The 23,421-nt window shown below is 57.6% G+C and overlaps 2 protein-coding genes across 4 annotated transcripts; one reads left to right on the top strand and one right to left on the bottom strand.

Annotated features, from left to right (window-relative positions):
- The first annotated feature begins 196 nt into the window (after positions 1-196).
- On the top strand, positions 197-8,410 carry LOC104383398 (STE20-like serine/threonine-protein kinase). Its single transcript, XM_086628006.1, is given in 24 exon segments — positions 197-308; positions 311-342; positions 1,152-1,316; positions 1,467-1,515; positions 1,707-1,784; positions 1,787-1,855; positions 1,972-1,996; positions 1,998-2,042; positions 2,423-2,617; positions 2,988-3,073; positions 3,170-3,272; positions 3,359-3,616; positions 3,984-4,110; positions 4,230-5,225; positions 5,345-5,475; positions 6,042-6,165; positions 6,314-6,493; positions 6,583-6,712; positions 6,809-6,933; positions 7,019-7,124; positions 7,127-7,203; positions 7,315-7,440; positions 7,545-7,658; positions 8,246-8,410. Coding segments are annotated over 24 exon segments (3,618 nt in total).
- Positions 8,411-9,306: 896 nt separating this feature from the next.
- On the bottom strand, positions 9,307-20,391 carry NCAPH (non-SMC condensin I complex subunit H). 3 transcript variants are annotated; one of them, XM_086628157.1, is made up of 17 exons: positions 20,192-20,391; positions 20,017-20,110; positions 18,944-19,036; positions 17,802-17,940; positions 17,167-17,285; positions 16,068-16,257; positions 14,987-15,078; positions 14,629-14,831; positions 13,980-14,128; positions 12,891-12,997; positions 12,342-12,464; positions 11,911-12,018; positions 10,724-10,885; positions 10,310-10,426; positions 9,851-9,936; positions 9,443-9,518; positions 9,307-9,366 (listed from the first exon to the last, which is right to left on the bottom strand). In XM_086628157.1, the coding sequence occupies exons 1-17, from the start codon at positions 20,389-20,391 to the stop codon at positions 9,307-9,309; spliced, it is 2,118 nt and encodes a 705-aa protein (XP_086484283.1). The 3 variants fall into 3 exon arrangements, with proteins under 3 accessions (XP_086484283.1, XP_086484284.1, XP_009989848.2); XM_086628158.1 differs by having other exon boundaries at positions 9,851-9,929; positions 10,306-10,426; positions 12,891-12,994; XM_009991546.2 differs by lacking the exons at positions 20,017-20,110; positions 20,192-20,391 and having other exon boundaries at positions 14,734-14,831; positions 18,944-19,006.
- Positions 20,392-23,421: the final 3,030 nt, after the last annotated feature.

Raw genomic sequence — 23,421 nt, 5'->3', positions numbered from 1 at the left:
GCGCTCGGGATGCGCCGGGCACCGAGCGAAGCATCTTCTTTTCTCACCACCTCCATCTCGCGGCACATCCTGTGCGGTCCAGGGCAGCGCTCAGCCCCTTCCTGCCACCGGCGAGGAGGAAGAGCGCGGGCTGCGAAGGCTGCGAAGGCTCTCGGCGGAGCAGCTCCAACCCTTTTCTTCCCACGGAGGCGGCCCCATGGCTTTTCTCCGGCGGCTTTTCGGCTTTTCGGCCAAAAAGAAGGCGCCGAGGCGGTACGAGGGCGTCAAGCGGGACGCGGACCCCGAGGAGACCTGGCTGGTGCTGGGCGAGTGGGCGACGGCGCCTTCGGCCAGGTCTTGAAGGTGGGGGAGCGCCGCGAAACGCCGCCGGCGCCCTGGGAATTTGGGGAATTCTTTGCTTTTTTCTTTTTCATTGGCGTGCGAAGAGCTGAAAAGCCTCTAAACAGCCCCAAATTTGAGCAGAGGGTGGCTGGGGGCTTCACGCGGCGTTGGCTCAGCCCGTCCCCGTCCTTCGGCACGAGGACAGCCGTCGGGTCGCGGAGCCGGCCCGTTTGCCGGCGGGTGTTTGCCACCTCGGTTGGAGCGCCGAGGGCTGAGATGAGGATGTGTTGTTCTGAAACCGCGGTGCAGAGCCCGAGCGCGGCAGGAAACCCAAATTCGCCGCTCGTCAGATCCGTGGCAGCAGTCGCCTTCCGGCACCGGGGCCGGTGGAGCGTGGCGGTGATGGTCCCGGTCCCGGCTGAGTTTGCCATCCCCTCTTCCGTCTCCGGCTTTTTCGGGGCGGCCAAACATCTCGGCATCGCTTGTGGAATGGGACCACCAAGAAAGGTCCTTGGGGGGAGGTCGGTGGAGCTCCCTGTGCCGCCACTCGCTGTGGCTGCGCCCGCGGGGACTCCGGTGCGTACGGGAGAGCTTCCAGAGGGTTTTGGGATGTTCCGGAATGCGCGCGCAAGGTGCCACCTGCACCTCAGCTCCGTGGACGGGGCGACTGTGCGGTCCTCCTCCTCCCCAGCTCTGGTGACACCCAAGCTCCCTGCGTCCTGCCCTCGGGCGTTTGGCTCGGCAGCGGCGGGTCCGAGCTTCTCCGTCGCCGAAATGGTGGGGCTGCTCCTTCCGCAGCCCACGCGGCGCCGCGAAACCCTCTCCCGCAGGCGCGGAACAAGGCGACGGGGGCTTTGGCGGCCGCCAAAGTGATCGAGACGCCGAGCGAGGAGGAGCTGGAGGACTACGTGGTGGAGATCGAGATCTTGGCTTGCTGCGACCACCCCAACATCACCAAGCTGCTGGACGCGTTCTACTGGGACGGGCGGCTCTGGGTGAGCTGGGAGAGGGGGCTGGTCCCCACCCTGGCACCATCCCGGGCACGAGCCAGGGTCCCCACAGCATCTCGGGGCTGAGGGACTCGGTTTGGAGGGGACACGTTTGCAGACCAGGTGGGAAACCTCGACCGCACGCTCTCCCTGTAGATCCTGGTGGAGTTTTGTCCTGGAGGGGCCGTGGATGCAGCGATTTTGGGTAATTAAAGTGTTTTTTTTCCGGTTGGCGTGCGGCTGGTGGAGGGTTTGGGGTGGGATCGCCGAATTTCACGGCGTGGAAGGGAGCCCCGGGCTCGGACGGCATCTCCAGGAGGGAGGATGGGTTGGGGAGCATCTTCGTTCCGGTCCCCCGGCATCGTTAGCGGCGGCGTTCGTTGGCGTTAACGGCAGAGCTGGAGAAAGGGCTGACGGAGGAGCAGATCCGCGTGGTTTGCAAGCAGCTCCTGCTGGCGCTGCAGTACCTGCACGGCTCAAGATCATCCACAGGGACGTGAAGGCCGGCAACGTCCTGCTCACCCTCGATGGGGACGTCAAGCTGGGTGAGGACCATGGCGGGTGGAAACGGGGACCCCACGGGGCAGGGGGAGGTGGGGAGGGAAGCCCCTGGGGTGCTTCACCCCAAGGATCCCTCCAACAGCCGCTTTCTGCTCTGCAGCCGATTTTGGTGTCTCGGCTAAAACTCCAGCACGCCCAGCGCCGCGTGTCCTTCATCGGCACCCCGTACTGGTAGGTGTGGGGCAGGAATCACTGGGATGGTGGGATGTGGGAGGCAGGCAGGTGGGCTGGGGGAGCCCAGGTGTCCTGCTCCTCCTGCAACCGGCTCCTCGGCACCAGGAACACCCCAAGAAATCAGATCTTTCCTCCTGTGGCCATCACTGGCTCAGGGTGGGCTCCTCGGGAGCGTGAGGCTATGTATGGAGAGGACCCGTGGGGTGCTGGTGGGTGTAAGCCCTCCTGGGGTAGTGTTGGAGGAGTTGGGGTTCAGTCTCACCTCTTCTGCCTGTTGGGTTGTCTCCGGAGGGGACAGCACCTGGGTTTGGTTTCAGGGGGAGATACCAGCCCGGGTCCAGGGCAGGCTGGTCCTCTGCCCCTCTCTCCCTGCTCAGGATGGCCCCGGAGGTGGTGCAGTGTGAGACGTCCAAGGAGAACCCCTACGGCTACAAGGCTGACATCTGGTCGCTGGGCATCACACTGATCGAGATGGCCGAGATGGAGCCACCCTACCACGAGCTGAACCCGCTCCGGGTGCTGCTGAAGATCGCCAAGTCCCAGCCGCCCACCCTGCGGCACCCCAAGAGGTGGTGAGTCCCGTGCGGAGATGTCACCCAACTCCGCTGACGGTGGGAGAAGTTGTCCCATGGGGCAGCTCCTGCTCGAAGTCATGTCTGGGCTCTGGGGTGGGCTCTTGGACCATAAGTCATGCTGGTTGTGATTCCTCAAGCCCAGCTCAAGAGGTGGCACCATGGGTTTCCCATCACACCACCTTTGCACACCACCTTTTCCCATCACACCACCTTTGAAGGTGACACCAGTGGGCAGCACTGGGGTGGGTTCCTCCTGCCAAGGCACTAACAGAGCCTGTGTGTCCCCAGCAGCACCCCAAGCTCTGTGGGTCCGCGGTGGGGGTGATGGGGAGCTTCTGCCCCTGTCCTCACAGGGACCATCCCACAGGTCTGAAGACTTCAAGGACTTCCTGAGGAAATCCTTGGAGAAGAGCCCCGAGGCGCGGTGGTCGGCCAGCCAGCTCCTGCAGGTGGGTAGCACCATTGCACCCTGCCCAGGATGGTGGGACCCGTCCCCGGCGCTGGCCCCCGCTCACCTCCCTCGCTCCCACCCCAGCACCCTCGTGGCAGGCATCTCCGACAAGCGGCCGCTCCGGGAGCTGGTGGCTGAAACCCGGGCTGACGTGCTGGAGGAAGAGGATGAGGAGGAAGGTCCAGTCCTCTCGGTGCGTGAGTAGGCGCCAGCTGGAGGGCGAGATCCCTCCAACCTTTCCCACCAGATCGTTGGGCCTCATCTCTCCCCCGTTGTTCACCTCACAGCCTGGGCAGGAGCATGGGGAGTCCTCCTGCCCCCCGACCCCGGCGGGGGTCCCTGGAGCATCAGCCCCCGGACAGCACGGGGAGAGCTGGCGAGGAGCCGGGCATCTCATCCGACATCCAGGTGGTGGCAGAGCCCAGGACAAAGAGAGCGTCTGACCTCTTGAAGCAAATGAGGAGGAGGTCCTCGCCCCAGCCCACGGGCTCCGTCAGGCTCCCCGCGAAGAGGCCGTCCGAGTTTCGGAAGCTGATGCGGAGCAGGTCGTTTTTGGAGGATGAAATCCCAAGAAACAGCTAAGGAGCAGCACAGGGCAGAGCCCAGTGGGTTGGAGATGATGGCACTGGTTGTTCCTCAAGGGACACCAGCCCCAGCAGAGCAGGAGGAGAAGTTCAAGGGTGTCGAGAGGAGCAGACCAGCTCCCTGGGGACCCCCTGCAACGCGGCGGGCTCCCCGCGGGGCCGTGGCGGCCAGGAGACCTTGCTGAACTTCAGGAGCTGATGGTAGAGAGGTTGGACCCAAGGCAGAGCCCCGGGAGGAAAGCCAACGTGCTGACGCGTTGCCGGTTGGCCAAACGCCGGCAGAGGGACAGCTTGCAGCCCAACCAAGCCCTGTTCTGGCCCCCCAAAGCGATGGCAAGAAGGAGTCAAGCAGAGACCCTACTCGGAACTCACGGGCCCTGATGGCACCCACAGTTGGGGACTGGCGCGGAGGCTCGGCCGTGGGGCAGCTGGTGGCAGCTCTGGACCTGTGGACCGTGAGGACCAAAACCCAGAGCTTCAAGTCATTGTCAGAGCATCAGCATCAGGTCACTCGGTCGTTGCTAGACCTGAAGGTTGAGGTTGGCTCCTCCGGGCTGAAGATGGGCTTGGGAAGGATGGTGATGGAGCAGGGAGGGCACCCATGGAACCTGAAGGTGCTGGAGAGCCTGGGGACACCGAGCTGGTGGAGGAGAGGGTGCTGTGGGTTGAAGCACCGCTGACGCCCAGTGAGATGGAGGAGGTAGCGGTGGGGTCGGATGTGCTCAAGGGGTGGCAGGAGCCCCTGGCCAGTCTGGGAGAGGCCGGAGAGAGGAGCAACGGGGAGAGAAACTCAACCGTGTGCGGGCCCATCGCTGACCCCCTGGACCTGGGTGAGCGGGAGGTGGGGAGGAATGAGGAGGAAGCCACAGACAATGCTGAAACTGGAGTGGAAACTGCTCCTGAGGAAGCCTTGGTGCCAGCAGAAGTGAAACTGGAAGAGGATGTTGTAAAAGGGTGTTTGATTGGAGACCATAAAGCAGCAGGAGATGCAGCCAGTCCGGGGGGACTGGTGCTGGCGGGAGAGGAACCGGAGGAAGCCTCGGCAGCACCAGCAGGACAGGGACCTGCAAGTGAGGAACTCCAAAATTCAGCAGAAGATTCATCCCTCCTGGAGATCCCAGGGCCTGTTGAGGAAGACATAGAGGAGAAAGTGGAAAACAGCCCCAGAGACAACCAGCCAAGGGCTGCTCGTGGGAACGGCTGGAAAAGACAAGATGGAAATGATGGAGAACGTGAAGAAGACGGGGTGCAGGTTGCTCCAGCTCTTGAAGGGCCATCAAAGGACAGACCTGGAGAGGAGATGGGTGACTTGAAGGGTCACAGAGCACTGCCAGAACCCCAGGAGGTCCTTGGTGGACAACCAAAGGCCACAAAGACCATGAGCTTTGCCCTTGTCCGTACCTCTTCCCAGGCGCGGGCAGCGTGGGAAGCAGGGAACACACCGGATCCATCCATCGCATCAAAGCAAGGAGAGGAGCCATCCCCTGTGCAAACCCCTGCAGATGTAGGAGGTCCAAGTGCCCTCCCTGCAGCAGCGCAGCCTTTCCCTTCTGCTGAGGAAGCCCAGAAGGTGAGTTTGCAGGTAACGTGGCGACGGGAAGCTGCTCCTCACCTCGCATGGGTCCCACCCACGGGTGGGTTTATGTAGTTTTGGGACCTCTGAGCTCAATCCGTCGCTCCCCGTCACAGGAACGTGCCTCGCTCCAAAGGAGGGTCAAGAAAACCCGGAGGTTTGTGGTGGACGGGGAGGAGGTGAGCGTGACGACCGCCAGGACCCTCGGCAAGGCCGGGGAGAGGGACGAGATGGTGCGCTCGGCTCGGTGAGTGGTGCTGGTAGCAGAGGGGCCACCAGGAATCTTCCACCCGTTTCTGGACGAGGAGGATCAGGGGCAAAGGGGAGAGGGTGCGGGAGGGAGGAATGGGTCTGTGGGTCACTGGGACAAGAGAAGTGCTTGAGCTCCAGGCTTGGGAAATCCATTGGCCTCCCTGGCCAGGGTCTACTCCAGCAGGAGCAGGAGCAACCCCTTCCCTGCGTCCTCAGCACCGTGCAGTAGGGAGACATGAGGACCCCAAGCGTTGCCCAGCCCCATATCTGGTGTGTCCAGCAGCCAGCTTATGGAAAGAGGAGGGGAAGATCTTCTCCCTAAGCAATCACATCACCCAAGGAGAGTAGGAAAGGATGAAGGGGGAGATGGAGGGGCAGTGACATCAGCTGAGTTTGGGAATGTGGCCACCGCGGACCCAACAGGTGTCCCATCTTCTTTCTTCTCCATGATGCTGCACCAGGGCTGAGCTTCTCCCTTCTTTTAGCCACCTACAAGTCAGCCATGCCAGCAGAGAGAGGTGCCTCCAGGGCCCTCTGTCACCCCGATTCCCAACCCTTTAGGCGCCAGGAGCTCCGCGAGCTGCGAGTGCTGCAGAAGGAAGAGCAGCGAGCTCAGAGCCGGCTGGAGCAGAAGTTTCACCAGCAGCGGGAGCAGATGTTTCGTCACATCGAGCAGGAGATGATGGTAACCAGCCCATCGTCCCGCGGGTGCCATGATATGGTCAAGGAGGGACACGTGCCAGGGGGTGCCAGGGTCTGAGCAGGGGGTTTGGTTGCTTTGGTGGCCACTTCTTCTGGTCCCTGCAGCCGCGTTAACCGTGTCTGCATGGCAGAGCAAGAAGGAGTTTTACGACCGGGAGGTGGAGAGCTCGGAGCGGTGCTACCGGCAGCTGAAGGAGCGCCAGGAGCTGGAGTACACGGCCAAGCTGCGTGACGAGGCCAAACGCCTCAAGTCCCTCCAGGAGAAGGACTGCAGGAAGAAGATACGAGAGCTGAAAGGAGATGGGAGAGAGGTGAGGGTCCTCCCCCAGCCGTGCCACCGGGAGCCTGGGGACCATCTCCCCCGGGTGCCAGGGTGATGCCCCTCCGCCGTTGGCTGCAGGAGCAGCGGTTCCTGCAGCAGCAGCAGGAGGAACTCAACGCAGCCCTGCAGAGGGTCATCCAGGAGCACAAGAAGAAGATGACATCCATCGACTGGGAGTGCATCAGCAAGATCCATAGCCTCCGGAGAGGTAGAGCGGGCTGGGAGGAGGAGGATGAGAGGGGAGCAGCAGGTCTGGCTGGGGGTTTTTGGAGGTGGTGATGGCGCTGTGGTCCTCGGCCGGCAGCCCGCGAGTCGGTGGTGTGGAGCATGGAGCAAGGGCACCTGCAGGAGAAGTACCAGCTCTTCAGGCAGCAGGTGAAGGAGCAGCACGCGCTGCAGAGGCAGCAGCTCCGCAAACGCCACGAGAAGGTGAGGTGGGACCGGGTGGCCGTGCTCCCCCAGCCCGCCGGGCTCCCACCCCCTCTCCTGCCTCACCCTCCCGCCCCGTTCCCAGGAGACGGAGAGGATGAACCGCTTCCACCACATCCTGCTGGAGGACCTGAGGAGCCAGCAGGCGCAGGAACGCGCCCAGCTGCTGAAAAACCAGCGCCGCGACGCCAAATCCGCCTGGCCCTCTTCAAGGACAACCTGAAGATCCAGGAGCCCGACGGGGCCAAGCAGAGGGAGAGGGTCAAGCAGGTACGAGAACCCATCCGGGGTCAACGAGGTTCCCCAGCGCCAAGTCCTCAAAAAGGCGGAAGCGCCGGCCGTCGGGAAGGGGAGGGTGATGCGGGGTGTCCCGCGCCGCAGTTCCTGCAGCGGGAGGAGCGGCGGCAGCGAGCGGAGGCGCAGCGGCAGCAGGAGCAGCAGGAGCTGCAGGAGCAGCAGCTGCAGCAGCAGCAGGCTCAGAACCTGGCCGAGCTGGAGCAGATGCAGGTACCGGGACCCGCTGCAAAAATCATCCACCCCAAGGGGCTTCCCGCGGCCCCGGTACCTCTCCTCAAGCACCTCCCTTCCCGTTTCCACCTCCCCGCTCGCAGAGGGAGAAGATGGAGCTACTGGGCGAGCAGGAGAGGCGGCAGCTGGGGCGGCTGGAGCAGGAACACGCCGTGGAGCTCGGCGAGTGGAAGCAACGCTTGGCTGCCCGCGAGGAGGTGAGTGGTCCGGCGGCCCCGAGCATCTCCCCCCCGGCTCGGCCCGCGGGCACGGGGACGTGGCAGCGCTGCTTTTCTTCTCCAGATGTTGGAGGAGGAATTGGGGAACTCGGTGCCGGCGCGGCGGACTGCACGGCACCCACGGTAGCAACAGGATCACCCGCTTCTTCCAGCTCCCATCCTGACACTACGGCATGGAGAAGTGGGGAGCGAGAGGCGGGCAGCTGCCCGGGGACCAGTCCCACAGCTCTTCTGGGAGATGGGACTGGGGATCCCAACGGCGGCGCGAGGGGCGGCTGCCCAGGGGGTGCTGAGCCGCGGGGCTGAGCAGCCGGGCAGGACGCGGTGCGGGCACCGGGGATGGCAGGTGTGGGTGTTCGAGCCCACCCTCGCCATGCTGGAGGGGCTACAGCCCCTCGGGGAAGTCACCCCACTGGTCTCGAAGCCATGGATGGGCGGGGTTGCTGGTCCTTCCCGTGCCGATCTCCCCTCAGCTGAATTGCAGCTCGAGGAAATACATCCTTTCTCCAAGAAAGTCCCTGTTTGTGACTGTTTTACTTAAAAACTCTCGTCTTGCGCCCCACCAGTGCCCCCAGCGAGGGTCTGGTGCCCAGCCTGTGGCCCAGGGGTGCCCTCGGGGGGCCACTGGCAACCCAGGGCCAGCACTGGAGCCAGGTCCAGGCCCCACCACCCTGCACAGGGCCCTTCTCCACCCACCTCGTCAGGGCCCTGAGGGCACCAATAAGCCCTAATGGCCTTGACCAGCCTCACCAGGGGCCTTGACCCACACCCACGGCCCAGGAGCTCCACTGAAGCCCATCTCCAGCACTGGGAGTGCTGGTCTCTCTGCCTCATCACCTCGGGCCCAATCCTGACCTGCAGACTGGCTTCCCAGCTTGATCTTGGACCTGCCTCAGCACCATCAACTTGCCTGGTGAGCTCAACTCTTGGTTGAACCTGGCCACCATCTCCAGGTTGGTCCTGCTTCCATTGTTCAGGTCCTGGAGGACCGGGTCCTGGCTGGTGATGCTCCAGCCATGCGATCCCCCCTGTCTCCTGGCTGGCCTCTTTTTCAGGGAGCAGCTCCACTCTTGCTGCTCCCCAACACTCGTGTCATTTGAACCTCTCTCCTGTTTAGGAGACTCCTTCTTCCCCATCTTAAAGGCCCGTCTAAAAGTCTGTAGCAATTTATTATCTTTAAGCTCATTATAAAAGGTAAATTATTTCAGGGATGAAGAGGACCAACAGGAGGAACTGGAGACATGAGTAACAGTCAGTCCATGTACTGGGAATTACAGATGGACACCAAGTGACACACAGAGGAGCCTTTTTCTAGGAGGCACTGGTGGTTCACAGTGAGATGGAGGAACTCCGCTACCCAGATCCAGGGAAGAGCTGATGGATCGAAGATGGCAGGAGCCAGGCAGGCTGAGCTGCAACTGTCCATCTATACAGGTCCTATGCTCAGGTAGGACATCCTTGATTGAAAAGTCTTCCTGAGGTGCAGAGACCAGTGGGATTTCTGAGTCAACAGTGCTGGGACGAGAAGAATCTGCCACTGACGAGCTAGTCCAGAGCGAGCGGTGCTCCGCCGGGAAGCTGCGCTCTGTCCCGTGGGCCGGCCCCGGCTGCCTGCTCTGCACGGGGCTCAGTTGTCTTGTTTCACCACGACATCAGACAGGTCCTCTGTGCCCTCCAGCTTCAGATTCTGGGAATATAAAAGAAAAGTGAAGTTCGACAGAGCCAGGCTCTTCTCCTCTCCAGTCTGAAGGTCTCCCTCTTACCTTCTCGTTTGCCAAATGCAAGAGGCAGGCGAAGGCTAAGGGGACAGACAGATTACTCGCCATCACAGAAGGCAGCCTACAAAAGAGGAAAGGAGGAGGTCAGGATGGCCAGAGCCTACTGAATCCCGACGGATGGACCCTGCCTGCAAGGACCAGGTCACCAAAGATCAGCTTCTCCCAGGGATCTGGGTTTTCTCTATCTTTCCCCTCCCACTAGCAAAGGATTTGCCAAGCTGAATGCGACTCACAGCTCCTCCAGGCAAACCCAGAGAGCAAGAGGAGAGCTTTTTTTTGCCCCTCAGGGCTCAGTTAGCAGGTTGGAATAGACACAGAGGGGTCAGCGTTTGCCCGAGCTCAGCTGAAGTCTGTCCCCCATCTTCAGTCCAACCTTTTTTAGGGCCTCTCTACCTGTAAAGCAGTTCCTTCGTGATGCCGCTGAAGACCTTCTCGCCCGCTACCACTGATGTGTTCTTCCCCTTCTCTGCATCTTCCGCCTAGTTAGCAAAAAGACAGACACTGCTGAGACAGACTTTGCTCCCCAGTATCCAGCCTTGCGTTCAGATAATCATGGAATGGTTTGGGTTGGAAGGAACCTTAAAGATCATCCAGTTCCAACCCATGGGCAGGGACACCTTCCGCTACACCAGGTTGCTCAAAGCCTCATCCAACCTGGCCTTGAACACTTCCAGGGATGGGGAATCTACAACCACTGCAAGTCACACTCAGTCTGCCCTTACCAACCATCCCATGGGAGCAAGACTACTGGAAAGGGATTGCTGCAGAACCTGCCCAAGGCTGTCTCTGCAGGAGCTAAGTGCAGTTACCTGCAGGGCGTTCTCTTAAGGTATCTGGCTCCCCCTCACTCACCTCTGCCACTGTTTCCTTCTCCTGTCCATCAGTCAAGAGGTCCCACATGTTTTTCTTCAACCTCCTCATGTCCATTTTCTTGGCTGTCTTCGCATATTGAATTGCTATCTTATTGACCTGAGGAAAAGAAGCCCAGGGTTAGTTGAGAGCAACTGAGCAGAAGCAGCAGCGTTATCCCCGATGGGGAGCACAGGAACAATCAAAACATGGTCCTCCTTGAGAACAACGGGGAATGCTTTCTCACTACTAAACTTTTGGATTTTAATTCTCTTCTCTTATGCAAGGGTTCATTTGGGAATAAAGCGTCTAGTGGCAAACCCAGGAGATCCTGCACCAGGGAACGTGCTGTCTCAGGACTTCTAGCCCCGCCAGGTGGCGAGAGGCTTTGCTCTAGTTCACAATCCCAGTCCTCACCCTCTGGGGCTCAGCAATGAGGTTCAGCTCTCCATACGTTGTGACATTGGCATCGCCGACAGTCCTGTTGAGCTCAGCGTCATGGTGGGCAGTAAGGTTGAAGTCCCCTGTCTGGCCCGTGAATTGAACGGGGCCGTTGTCGTCATCATCGCTGTCCGCAGCCTGATCGAGAAGAGACACTCCAGTGAGGCCACTCGCAGACATCTCTGAGGAGCCAGAGATGTCCTGCACTGAGACAGCAAGAGCACCCGCCTCCCAGGAGCGTGCTGATACCTGCCCACCTTCCCCATGGAACACCTTCTGATTCAGCCTCTCCCCATGGCACTTAGGCTGGGCTAAGGCTAAACCCAAGGGAGATGGAGAGTGTAGAATATCAAAAGACTGTTCTAGATGGAAAGAGAGACGAGGGCCAGCGTGGGACCAGCCGAGATGTGTCGCAAACACACTCAGGAGGCAGCCTCGGCCTGGCAGAGGCTGAAGATTCAGAAGAAATCTGCTTCACACAGAATCACAGAATCCCAGGATGTCAGGGACTGGAAGGGACTCCAAAGGATCATCTAGTCCAATCCCTCTGCCTGAGCAGGACCACCTAGATCAGATCCCACCAGAACGCGTCCAGGCGGGTTTGGAACATCTCCAGAGAAGGAGACTCCACAACCTCTCTGGGCAGCCTGTTCCAGTGTTCTGCTCCCCTTACTGGGAAGAAGTTCTTCCTCATGTTTAAGCAGAACCTCCTGTGTTCCAGCTTGTATCCATTTCCCCTTGTCCTGTCATTGGATGCCAGTGAGAAGAGCCTGGCTCCATCCTCATGGCAGTCACCCTTTCCATATTTATGAACATTCATGAGGTCCTTAAATCTGCTCCAACGGGAGCTCAGAGCAGCTGGGAGCAAACCTCACTGTGCAGAGATGACTGCGGAGGTGAGCAACGGCATCTACCCCAGCGTGACGCACGGAAAAGGCTGGGATGGAGTTTCTGCAGCAAACTGACTAGCAAACACCGACGGCAGAGGTTAGGTGATGCCGTTGGAGCGAGGGGACAGGGCACAGACTCCTGCAGCTTTGTCACAATCTGCAGCTCCGACCCCTTTTCACTAGCAAACTAATTCTGGAGACAGATTCTTCCTAAATTATTCCCCTCACATATCAAACACAGGCAAGAGGAAGGAATCTTCTTGTTGGAGTCACCTGCAGGGCAGGGCAGAAATTGGAGGTGTCGCTGGGGTTGTTGTAGTCGTACTCGCCGATCTCATCCGCGTGATCCAACGACCTGTTCGGCTCGGGCATTCTGCAGAGCTACAGGGACAAGGCCAGGAGTCAGGAAAGGAAAAACTCCCAAATGCTTCCCCCCAGGCAATGCCTGTGCCTTGTTCCTTCATCACCTCCCCTTTTCCCAGCCTGCTGGCTCTTCCTCCTCCTCCTCCTCACATACCAGCTCTCTAGCAAGCCCCTTGTGAAGCACAACAGCTGCTTCAGCATCCGCAAGCGGGCCAGTTCAGCGAGAGACACACTGGCCCGACTCCAGCCCTGAGGAGCATCCCAGAGTGCTTCGAGCATTTGGTGAAGAGTGGGTTTGTGCACGGAATAATTGCCAAGAGGCTTTTCGAGAAGACTCTTACCTTAACAGCCGGTTTGAGGAACAGCTGGAGAATGTTGTTAGGGTCATAGTTGAAGTCTGCGGGAAGCGTGGTGCTCTTCACATTCTGGCTTTCCAGTATGGATTTGGCCAGAGTTACGGACGCCTGGGAAGGTAATAAATACCATTAGCTGTGAGCTGTCCACTACTCGGAAGATTAATGCACAAATAAGTCCTCTGAGCACAGGTCTTTGTCTGAAACAGGGGCAAGTTCAGAGATGCCTCCAAAGAGGCGTTCCATGCTGGTCCAGTCGGTGACCCAGCGGCATCCTGGGACACACAATGGGACCTGCAGGGTCTCTTTGACTGACAGGGTATAGGCCAGGAGGAATCCAGCCTGCTTCTCCACCCCAAGGTTGCTAGAACTCTCTACCTGTAAGTGACCTGGAGGCAGAAGACCCCGCACTAAAGAACGGACACGATGTTGGGTTTACAGAGCCAGTTTCGCAGGAGCACGAGATGAGCCGTTTGCAGACAGGGGTCCCAAGCCACACTGATGTGGCAAAAGAGAGAGCAGGAACTCGGCACGTACTTTGGTCTTACGGAAATACGTCTGAAAGTCGATGTCCTCATCAAAGTTCACTTCAAACGCTTTCTTTGCACTCCTTTTCTTGGCCTCTTTTTCAGAGTCAGCATCTGCTGCAGGAAGGAAGGAAACTGTCAGTGCTCCGTGACGGAGTGAGGACAACAAGCTCACTCCTAACTTGAGCATCTGCTCCACACAGAAAGGTCACCTACAAGGAGTTTTCCCTTCGTTACAGGAAAGCAATAGGTGTTGCTCTCAGCTTCATGTTTTAAAGGGATGAGTAACTTCTTATAGAAGCAGGAAACGTAATTTAATCTGCAGTTTTTCTGCAGAAGGTGGGGAAAAAAGAGCTGTATCAGCACTAGTACCTCTTATTGCTGCAGTGAGAGACACCTCCTCAACTTTGAGCATCATTAGGAAACCCAAACAATAGGGAATACATTAGACACCAAAGGATCTGCGTGTGACTGAGAGCCTTCCTGGTGTCTGAACTCAGTACCGCTTCCCATCTGGCTAGAAAAGAGCCATGCAGGCTTCACAGAATCCCAGGATGTCAGGGATTGGAAGGGACTCCAAAGGATCATCTAGTCCAATCCCCCTGCTGGAGCAGGACCATCTAGATCAGATCCCACCAGAACGCGTCCAGGCAGGTTTGGAACATCTCCAGAGAAGGAGACTCCACAACCTCTCTGGGCAGCCTGCCCCAGTGTTCTGCTCCCCTTACTGGGAAGAAGTTCTTCCTCATGTTTAAGCAGAACCTCCTGTGTTCCAGCTTGTATCCATTTCCCCTTGTCCTATCATTGGATGCCACTGAGAAGAGCCTGGCTCCATCCTCATGACAGTCACCCTTTCCATATTTATAAACATGAATGAGGTCCCCCCTCAGTCTCCTCTTCTCCAAGCTAAAGAGACCCAGCTCCCTCAGCCTTTCCTCATCAGGGAGATGCTCCACTCCCTTCATCATCGTCGTGGCCCTGCGCTGGACTCTCTCAAGAAGGCTTCTCGCCTTCTTTACTGTCCCTGCTCCGTGACTCAAACGCCACCCATCTCCAAAGGTAAGCAGGACCTTTAGAGCTGCCGTCTCTAAACACCTACTTTTGTGTCGAGGTTTGAAGCGCCAGTGCTCAGGGCCGGCCCACATTGACAGAGTCCGGGGACTGAAGTAGGAGTATTCCCCTGGATTCATGGAGAGATGGAGGCACATGGTCCCGATGTCTCCCTCTCCAAAAGGAACCACATCAGTTCTGGAAAGAGAACACACGCTGCTCAGTGAAATCGTGCCTTTGGCACACACTGGGGCTGAGCGTGCGTTTAACGTCCAGATCAGCTCTGTACAGTGCTGATCCGTGCTATTAAGTTAATTATTAATAATATTAATTAATCAGTGATTAATTATTAACAATATTAATTAATCAGTGAATGGTACTGGGGGTCTGGCACTGTTTGGAGTCCATGAGGCTGCTGCAAAAACAGAGGTGGATTTGCCTAAGGGCAGCTGGAAACTGGGGAGGAGAGTGAGCAGATAAGCCATCACTCTGGGGAGATGTGACCCTTCGGAAAAAAGTCCTCTTGGAGGGCAGAGATATGAGGGTAACGCATTCCTAGATGTACCTGAAATTTGGGAAGAAAGCAAGCCATAGCCAGGTGGGAAACACGTACACAGCACGTGAAAGGTTCCCCAGAGAGCTGCCAGAAGCTGCAGTTGCCATCAAAGCACAGCTCTAGATTTTCAGTGACTGCTTACCTCTTGCTCTGGTGGACCGTTCCAAAGGAGTTGAGGTTGTCTGTGAATTCCCCAAGCTTGTCTGCTGCTCCGCTCCGGGGGGAGTCGGAACTGAAGTCATCCAGCAGGGTGGGAACAGCGTCCTCCGCATCACTGTCAAGCTCCGCATTGATATCGAACACTTGGTCGCTCTTCTTAAATTTATCCAACAGGGCTGACACCGACTGCGGGAGAAGAAAGTGCTCAGGAAAAAAATCACAGGATATCAGCAGCCCTGTGGCACAACACCCCGCTGCCCTGCGTGTCTCGGAGATGGCTTTGGAGGTGAGCACAGAACACAGCTCAAGCATCCCACCTGGCAAAGAGGTGACCAACATACCTCGTCGTGGGATTCAGCATCCCACTTCGTAAACTGGAAACCGGCCAGCGAAGAGCAGATGGGGCGTTTTTCAATGCACTGCAACAGCAGGGCTAGAGACAAGGAGAGCAAGGGGGAGAGATTAGAATCACAGACTGGTTTGGGTTGGAAGGGACCTCAAAGATCATCCAGTTCCAACCCCCCTGCCGTGGGCAGGGACACCCTCCACTACACCAGGTTGCCCAAAGCCCCATCCAACCTGGCCTGGAACACTTCCAGGGATGGGGCAGCCACAGCTTCTCTGGGCAACCTGTGCCAGTGCCTCACCACCCTCTGAGTGAAAAATTTCTTCCTTAGATCCAATCTAAATCTCCCCTCTTCCAGTTTAAAGCCATCGCCCCGTGTCCTGTCACTCCACGCCCTTGTCCAAAGTCCCTCTCCAGCTTTCCTGTAGCCCCTTTAGGCACTGGAGGGCTGCAATAAGATCACCCCGGAGCCTTCTCTTCTCCAGGCTGAACAGCCCCAACTCTCTCAGCCTGTTTCCATAGCAGAGGATATGATCTGCATTAGATACAGGATGAAGCAACCAGCAGCTAAAACAAGTGCCAGGCATTTGACCACTTTTAAAACCTCATCCACAGGCAGGCTTTCTCGCACGTAGGGCAGCGCAGTGCTCACTGCAAAAGCAGTCAGGCTCGTTTCTCAGCAGAAAGGGAGAGTTCAGTCACTGCCCTAACTCGAGGGTGGGCATGACGCTCGGAATCTTATCAGAGCCGTGGGGTTTGGTAGTACCTACAGGCTCAAAACGCTCTGAGAAGGTCAGTCCTTAACGCTGATCGCAACTGCTGCGCAGCTCAGACCACGTACACGTGCCGTGTGACAGATCTGCCAGAGGTTAAGCTACACACAGTCATCTAAAACCTGCAAAGGTCCCGTTTTTCCAGCAACTCGATCAGGATGAGAGGAATGGTGCCACAGGCTAGCCAAGCAGCGAGCAAAAGCACAAGTGGAGCTGGCTGAGACTAAAATGAGCACCCCTGGGAGACGAAAAGGGTCGCAAGGTCTGGATGGGCCCTTTTGCTTAGCGGTTACCAGCACTCACGCTTTAAATCCGTCACTTTCAGAGGATCAGAGCTGGGCAGCGTGAGGGTGTCTGAAGAAGGGAGAGGCACCATCTTCGAGTCAAACAGGAGCTCGCTCTGGCAGCTTTGGGTACGGAGCCCGATGAGGAAAATGCCACACGTGCTGCATTCATCAAAAGACGCGGCTGTTTTCTGGAACATGGGATCAACCTACAGGTACGGAATGAAGCAGAGAATCAAGGAATGGAGTGGATGGAAGGGGTGAAGCAGGTCTCTGCAGGAGGCTTCGAAGTACAGATCTGAAGGGAGAATCATAGAATCATAGAATGGTTAGGGCTGGAAGGGACCTTCAAAGGTCATCTAGTCCAACCCCCCTGCAAGGAACAGGGATATCTCCAACTAGATCAGGTTGCTCAGGGCCTCATCCAACCTGGCCTTGAACGTCTCCAGGGATGGAGCATCCACCACCTCTCTGGGCAACCTGTGCCAGTGTTCTACAACTCTCATGGTAAAAAATTTTTTCCTAATATCCAATCTGAATCTACCTCCCTCTATTTTAAAACCATTACCCCTTGTCCTATCACAACAGGCCCTCCTGAACAGCCTCTCCCCATCTTTCCTGTAGGCCCCCTTGAGGTACTGGAAGACCGCTATAAGGTCACCCCGGAGCCTCCTCTTCTCCAGGCTGAACAGCCCCAACTCTTTCAGCCTGTCCTCATAGGAAAGGTGCTCCAGCCCTCTTATCATCTTCGTGGCCTCCTCTGGACCCTCTCCAACTGGTCCATGTCCTTCTTATGTTGGGGGCTCCAGAACTGGACGCAATACTCCAGGTGAGGTCTCACGAGGGCAGAGTAGAGGGGAAGAATCACCTCTCTCGACCTAATGACCCACACATCTTTTCCAGCAAGGAGAGGCCTCTCACAGCTGCCCCACGCAGGAGGAATACACGTCACTAGGAACAATCCTGCTGTAATAGCAGAATTCACAGACGTGCATGTGAGTGTTAGAGCCCAAGAGAGGAATGCACAATGGGAAAAAACAATAGAAATGAGGAAGATGAGGCAACGTTTCCTTTCCTCCTCCAGAACGCAGCTGCTGCAGCAGCCCCCCTCCACCCACCTCACATCTGCGATTAGCCTCCGACACGTTGATGTTATTCAGGTTCTGCTCGATGGTTTTGCACAAGTGCTTTTTCTTTGTCTGAGCTCTCTTGACAGCCTCAGGAACCGGACTGGCATCTAAAAGGAAAAGAAGAACACGTCACATTTAGGAAACTTGCTGAAATCCCCTAAGGAGGGGCAGCAAAACTTCTCCTTCAGTCTGTACGACAAACACAAAACCCCAGTGGGCACGAGGTTACTCGATTAGGTATCTGTTAGCACAGAGCACCAACGTTTCACTGGCTGGATGTTGTATTTCTTTTTATCAACTCTTATTTTATCTTAACAGCACGTTTTTGTTTCAAAGCAAAGAGCAAGGCACTTCATTGGTAATGCTTCAGAGTAGACCATCTTTGATTTTCATTCAAATCTGACAGGCTGAATCACTGAATATGAGATTGAGCAACAGATTCAGGTTCTCATCTCAGCCCTCCCAGCTCAAGCACCCAGGCAAACTAATTTGGGACTTCCCAGCCCTAAGTTAGCAGGACTCTCCGGGATGTACAAAGCGCTTTGAAATCCATGGGTGCTGACGTTTCTCTTACATGCAGGAGGAACAGAAACAGCTTAACAGAAAACGAGGGAATGGCACACCTCCTTCTGGGCTCTCCACGGTTTGCGTGGGTGCCGAGTCCTTGCCCAAGCCTCCCAGAACTTTGTAGGTATCTGCATGGACCGCATCCACGCGCACGGCGTAAATCTTCGCGCTGGCATCAAGCGTGCCAGCTGCGATCTGATAGGAGGAAGAAAAGATGCAATTTTTTAGTTAGAAAGAAAAAAGTCTCCTCTAGAAGATGCAAACGCAGAAGAGCTGCAGAACTGAATTTCTGAATGTTCTGTATAACAAGCAAAATTGTGAACCACTGGAAAAGGATTTATCCTAAAACCTACCAGAGACCTAGGTGTGCAGCAGGGGTCAGGATGTCTCTTCCCTGGCAGCGTCTACAGTTTGCTCTATCAGTTCTTTTGGAAGGGATCACACTGACTAATACTTAAAAGGTTTTCAAGATTAAGCAATGGGGAGAAGCAGAAGGTGCAGATTTGCATTTCCAAGAGACCTCTCTCCACCTCTCCTTCATGAGTTCTCTTGGGTCATCCCCTTGGTATCATTCTGTTTTCCCAAATTCCAAATTCAAAAGAGGTGAAGTGAAGGAGATGCCAAGTGGCCTTTTTGATCCCAGACCTTCCCAGGAAGGTGAAGGTCTACCCACTGAAAACCTGTGCACCATTTCCTATCCCTTCCACAGTTTCATCAACCATAAGACAGCTAGCTCAGGGGGTCCTTGAGGCCGTGTTCTTTTGGTCATTCATCCAAGAATTCAGTTCTCCCTCCTAGCATCAGTGAACTATTACAGCAAGTAAGTCTTTGCCCTGGCAAGCTCTTCTTCTGATCCATCCCAGACCAAAATTAGTCCAGGGTTAGCCACACTAACCTCCTTTCTTTTCCAGCCTTGTTTTGTTACTGGTGGTAACACCCAGTATTTACCTCAGAAGCCTCACGAGTTTCACTTTTAAACAAGCTCTCCTTTTGAAGGACCACAACTGAAAGAATTCAGCCTTTAATTGCTGTGGTACCAAAGGATTCGAGACTGTAAGCTCCTGCGAGAAGTGACTGTGCTGCCTGTGCTGGATATTTTTAGTGGAAGTAACCAGCTCAGTTACCTTCAGCATTATCTGAGGTTTGCTACTGACTGAACCTTAAGCTACCAACATGACCAGGCAGCAATTCCTCTCACCTTGAAGTTGGTCAGTTCAGAGTCCTTCTGTTTCAGGATCTCCGTCATGTAGTCTATCAGGTGTAAGCCAAAGGCATTCTTGGTGGTGATTTTCTGAAACAAAGCACAGCCCAGAACTGATTCCCCTGGCAAATGACAACTGCCAAAACTGCCCGAACCCTCATTTTGTGGTGGTATTTACAGCAGGACCGAGGGGCTACGGTCCGTGCCACGGTGCTGCTGGGAAAGCAGCAAGAGAGACCCAGATCTGGCCATGGTTTGGGCTGGGAGAGCAGCAGGAGAGACCCAGATCTGGCTGTGGCTTGGGCTGGGAAAGCAGCAGGAGAGACCCAGATCTGGCTGAGGTTTGGGCTGGGAAAGCAGCAGGAGAGACCCAGATCTGGCTGAGGTTTGGGCAGCAGGAGAGACCCAGATCTGGCCGAGGTTTGGGCTGGGAAAGCAGCAGGAGAGACCCGGATCTGGCTGAGGTTTGAGCTGGGAAAGCAGCAGGAGAGACCCGGATCTGGCTGAGGTTTGAGCTGGGAAAGCAGCAGGAGAGACACGGATCTGGCTGAGGTTTGGGCAGCAGGAGAGACCCAGATCTGGCCGAGGTTTGGGCTGGGAAAGCAGCAGGAGAGACCCGGATCTGGCTGAGGTTTGAGCTGGGAAAGCAGCAGGAGAGACCCAGATCTGGCTGAGGTTTGGGCAGCAGGAGAGACCCAGATCTGGCCGAGGTTTGGGCTGGGAAAGCAGCAGGAGAGACCCGGATCTGGCTGAGGTTTGAGCTGGGAAAGCAGCAGGAGAGACACGGATCTGGCTGAGGTTTGGGCAGCAGGAGAGACCCAGATCTGGCCGAGGTTTGGGCTGGGAAAGCAGCAGGAGAGACCCGGATCTGGCCGTGGTTTGGGTCAGGGCCGTGGCTTGGAAGAAGAACAACCGTGTATCCATAACCGTGTATCCATAACCGTGTATCCATAACCGTGTATCCACGGCTCCAGGAGTTTAAAATCCCTCCCGGCCTTGGCAACCACCGCCCGGCGGAGGCGGCGCGAGCGGGGCCGGGCTGCGGAGCCCTCCCGGGGCGGCCGACTCACGTTCTCGGTGGAGAGCTTGATGCAGGTGCTGTAGTGGTCCGAGATCTGAGCGTTGGTCCACTGGGGCAGCGCCGGCAGCCACGACTCCGCCTGCCTGGGGAGACACGCCGGTTCGGGGACCCTCCTCCTCCTCCTCCTCCTCCCCCCCCGCCCCTCACAGCGGGCCCGCCCGTACCTGGGCGCGGGCGAGGCGAGGCCCAGCGGCGAATCGGTGCTGCCGAGCTGGAGGTCGGTGGCCCTCGAGCGCCGGCGCTGCCGCCTTTCCCGTTCATCGTCGTTGCCGGGGCACTCGGCCAGCACGGGGGTGCCGGCGCTGCCGAGGGAGCGCGGGGCGGGGGAGGGGGCCGGGGCCCGCCGCGGCGTGCGGCCGCTCATCCTCACGGCGCGGGACCCGCCGCCTCGGGCCCGCCGCCCGCCGCCCCGCCCCGCCCACGCCCCGCCCACCTCCGCGCCTGCGGGCCAATCGGCGCGCGGCTCGGCCCGACGCCGTCCAATCGGACGAGCGACGCTCCGCCCCGCCGGGTTTGAATCGGCGCGCGCGCAGGCGCAACGGACGCGGCGGCGGGTGGGTCGGTCGGTCGGTCGGTCGGTCGGTCGGTCGGTCGGTCGGTCGGTCGGTCGGTCGGTCGGTCCGTCCGTCCGTCCGTCCTGCCCTGCCCTGCCCTGCCCTGCCCTGCCCTGCCCTGCCCTAGGTACCGACCGCCGCCCGTGGGCCTCACCCGCGGCCTCCGTTGGCCCCCCGTTGTCCCCCGGAGCCCCGCTTGGCCCTTCGGTTTGCTCCGCAGCCCCCCGCCGGGCGCGCCGGGGGCATTCTGGTGGTCCCTCACCCGCTCCGTGCACTGTTCGGTGTCCCCGGAGCCCTCCGGGGTCGTTTTCGTGCACGCCGTGGCCCTCCGGGTGTTTCCTGGTGTGCCCTGTAAGCCCCCGGTGTGCCCTGAAGCCTTCTGCCCTCGGTGGAGCTGTGGGCACACCGGAGGGGTGGCAGGGGCTCTCCGAGCCTTGCAGCCCCAGGCCGGGCAGCACCCAGCAGGGCAGGGGCTGGCAGAAGTCTCATGGCATCCCCGCTGCCTCCAGCCCTGGAGCCCTCCGTCCTCCCCAGCGTAGCATCCTTCCTCCTGGCCCCGGAGATGCTCCATGGGAGCAGGAGCAGGCTGCAGCTCCTGCTTCCGCTGCAGCGCTGGGGGCAGAGAGACTGGTGAGTGAGGAGCCAGTAGTGCTTCCTAAAGCCAGTCCCTGCTGGTCTTGGTCTGGCCTAAGGCAGCCTGTGTTTGCGTGCAGGATGCTGTGAAGAGAGGAAGGCTCCCAAAAATCTCCACCTCAGCTTTTCATCTGTCTCCCCAGTTCTTGGCAGATGAGGCCAGGCTACCTGGATTGCTTTGGTTTCTCCGTGCAGGGAAGGTTTGCTGGAGAAAACCAGCACTCCTCAAATTTCCTTTTCCCAGCAGAGCTGTGGCTGGTGTGCCTGATTCCAGCAGTCATGCCTACGGCTTTAGAATCATGGAATGGTTTGGGTTGGAAGGGACCTTAAAGACCATCCAGTTCCAACCCCCCTGCCATGGGCAGGGACACCTTCCACTACACCAGGTTGCCCAAAGCCCCATCCAACCTGGCCTGGAACACCGCCAGGGATGGGGCAGCCACAGCTTCTCTGGGCAACCTGTTCCAGTGCCTCACCACCCTCAGAGTGAAAAATTTCTTCCTTAGATCTAATCTAAATCTCCCCTTTTTCAGTTTAAAGCCATTGCCCCGTGTCCTATCACTACAGGCCCTTGGAAAAAGTCCCTCCCCAGCTTTCCTGTAGCCCCTTTAGGTACTGGAAGGCTGCGATGGAAAGCAGTCTGGAGGGCTGAGCTGTGCAAGGCTGCATGCTGGGGGGAATAAAGCTGCGTGGTTTATTTTTGTAACTCTGTAGAAGTGTTAGCGGAAAGTTGGGTGGTCTGGACCTGCACCTGCCTCCACCATCATCATGACCCCAGAGCTGATGGGAGGAGCAGCTGCTGCTCCAGTGCCCCCACCCGGACAAGAAGCTTTTCGAGCCCTACCAGGCCAGCGTTCCCAGCTGTCATCCCCCCGAGGGGGCTGAAGCAGCAGCTGCCCCCGTCCTTCTCGGGGGATTTAGGTACTGGGGACTGCGATGTTGTTGCGGTTTGATGTCTGAATGCTTCCCGACTGCAAAGTGCTCTTCCAGCCTGAACCACTGGATGGGGCAGGAGGAAAAGCTGTGGTTTGATCCCGACTACATTTCTCAGGAGCAGCAACTGGGGAAAGGCTCTGTGTTCCCTGCTGAGCCAACCCTGGCAGCAGTCCCTGCCGCACAGAGTGGCCAAGGCATCGCTGTGCCATCAGCTACTTTCTGCCCTGACTCCAACCACCCCAAAAATAGCAAAAGAATAAACTTTTGGAGACTGGTGTTTACTCTTAAGCAGAGCTCAAGCACGCTGGGCGCCCAGGGCACTTCTAAAAGCCACGAGACACTAAGTGACTTGTGTGGGGAGGCAAAACCTTGTAGGGCTTTTTTGTCCCCAGCTAACTCAGAGCCTGAGCAAAGGGGTCTGGCCCCCTCCCTCAGCTGCTCCAGTTGGGCCAGACTAAAATGGAGAGACTGTCAAACCCAGTTTAAGCTTTGCCATGTGTCTTCCTGGGAGCAAAAGCCTCCCAACAAAGCTTTTAATGGCTGCTGTAAACAAGTCAGTACCTTCAGCTGTACGTCTGATATGAAAGAGGCTGAAGGAACTATGAAGGTTTTTAATGTCCAAATAAACTCCTCCTGCTGTGGCAGGAGCAGCGTGTGGAGCGTTTGAGCATTCCCAGCCATTAAAGATGCCGGCGAGGACGGAAATATTCATGCTCTGTATTTAACTGGAAATTAAGAGAATGTATCATTGGGTGACAGGAACTTTTTACAAACGGCTGCTCCCTCTTCGATCACCCCCCAAACTAATTAATCACGGGCAAGACTTTGGGAAACTCGATTTACAACTCAGACGTGCCGGTGGGTGTTTGCCAGCCGAAAATCCCCCCCCAAGTAGATGGAGGTGTGCTGGGATTCTCCTGCTCTTGGAGGAGTGCTGGAGGCTCGTTTAAGGATTGTTTTGGGAGCTGGGAGCAATGACTTAGGAGGGAAAGCCGGCTGGCCGCCCACCGGGCAGCAACTGCTGCCTGCCGTGCTCCCAGTACTTTTCCACCTGCCAGGGCTGTGGGAAGCTTTGGGGTGACACTGAACACGGTGGATGGAGCTGCAGGCAAGTGCTGGAGGGGAGTGGGAAGTTTAGGAGAAGAATAGGAAGGGGGGAAGCAGTCCTGTGTGACTGCTGCAGCTGCCACGATGGACTTGAAACCTCGTCGGTCACATCCACGGGACTGCTGAGCGGCTCAGCTGGTCCCAGGGGCGGGATGCGCTGACTG

The sequence above is a fragment of the Tauraco erythrolophus genome, chromosome 29 (assembly GCF_009769465.1).
Source record: "Tauraco erythrolophus isolate bTauEry1 chromosome 29, bTauEry1.pri, whole genome shotgun sequence".
In the NCBI taxonomy this organism is placed as follows: domain Eukaryota; kingdom Metazoa; phylum Chordata; class Aves; order Musophagiformes; family Musophagidae; genus Tauraco; species Tauraco erythrolophus.
Note: the sequence above shows the minus strand (reverse complement) of the source record. Positions and strands in the feature narration are given on the sequence as shown.

What these genes read in the sequence shown, in the direction of transcription:
- NCAPH (XM_086628157.1), bottom strand. Translation starts at nt 20,391, where the DNA reads ATGAGCGGCCGCACGCCGCGGCGGGCCCCGGCCCCCTCCCCCGCCCCG. An exon ending in AGGCTAATCGCAGATGTGAG is followed by an intron (nt 16,258 to 17,166) that starts GTGGGTGGAGGG and finishes CCGTACCTGTAG; the next exon opens with GTTGATCCCATGTTCCAGAA. An exon ending in CTTCAAACCTCGACACAAAA is followed by an intron (nt 12,998 to 13,979) that starts GTAGGTGTTTAG and finishes TCCTTCCTGCAG; the next exon opens with CAGATGCTGACTCTGAAAAA.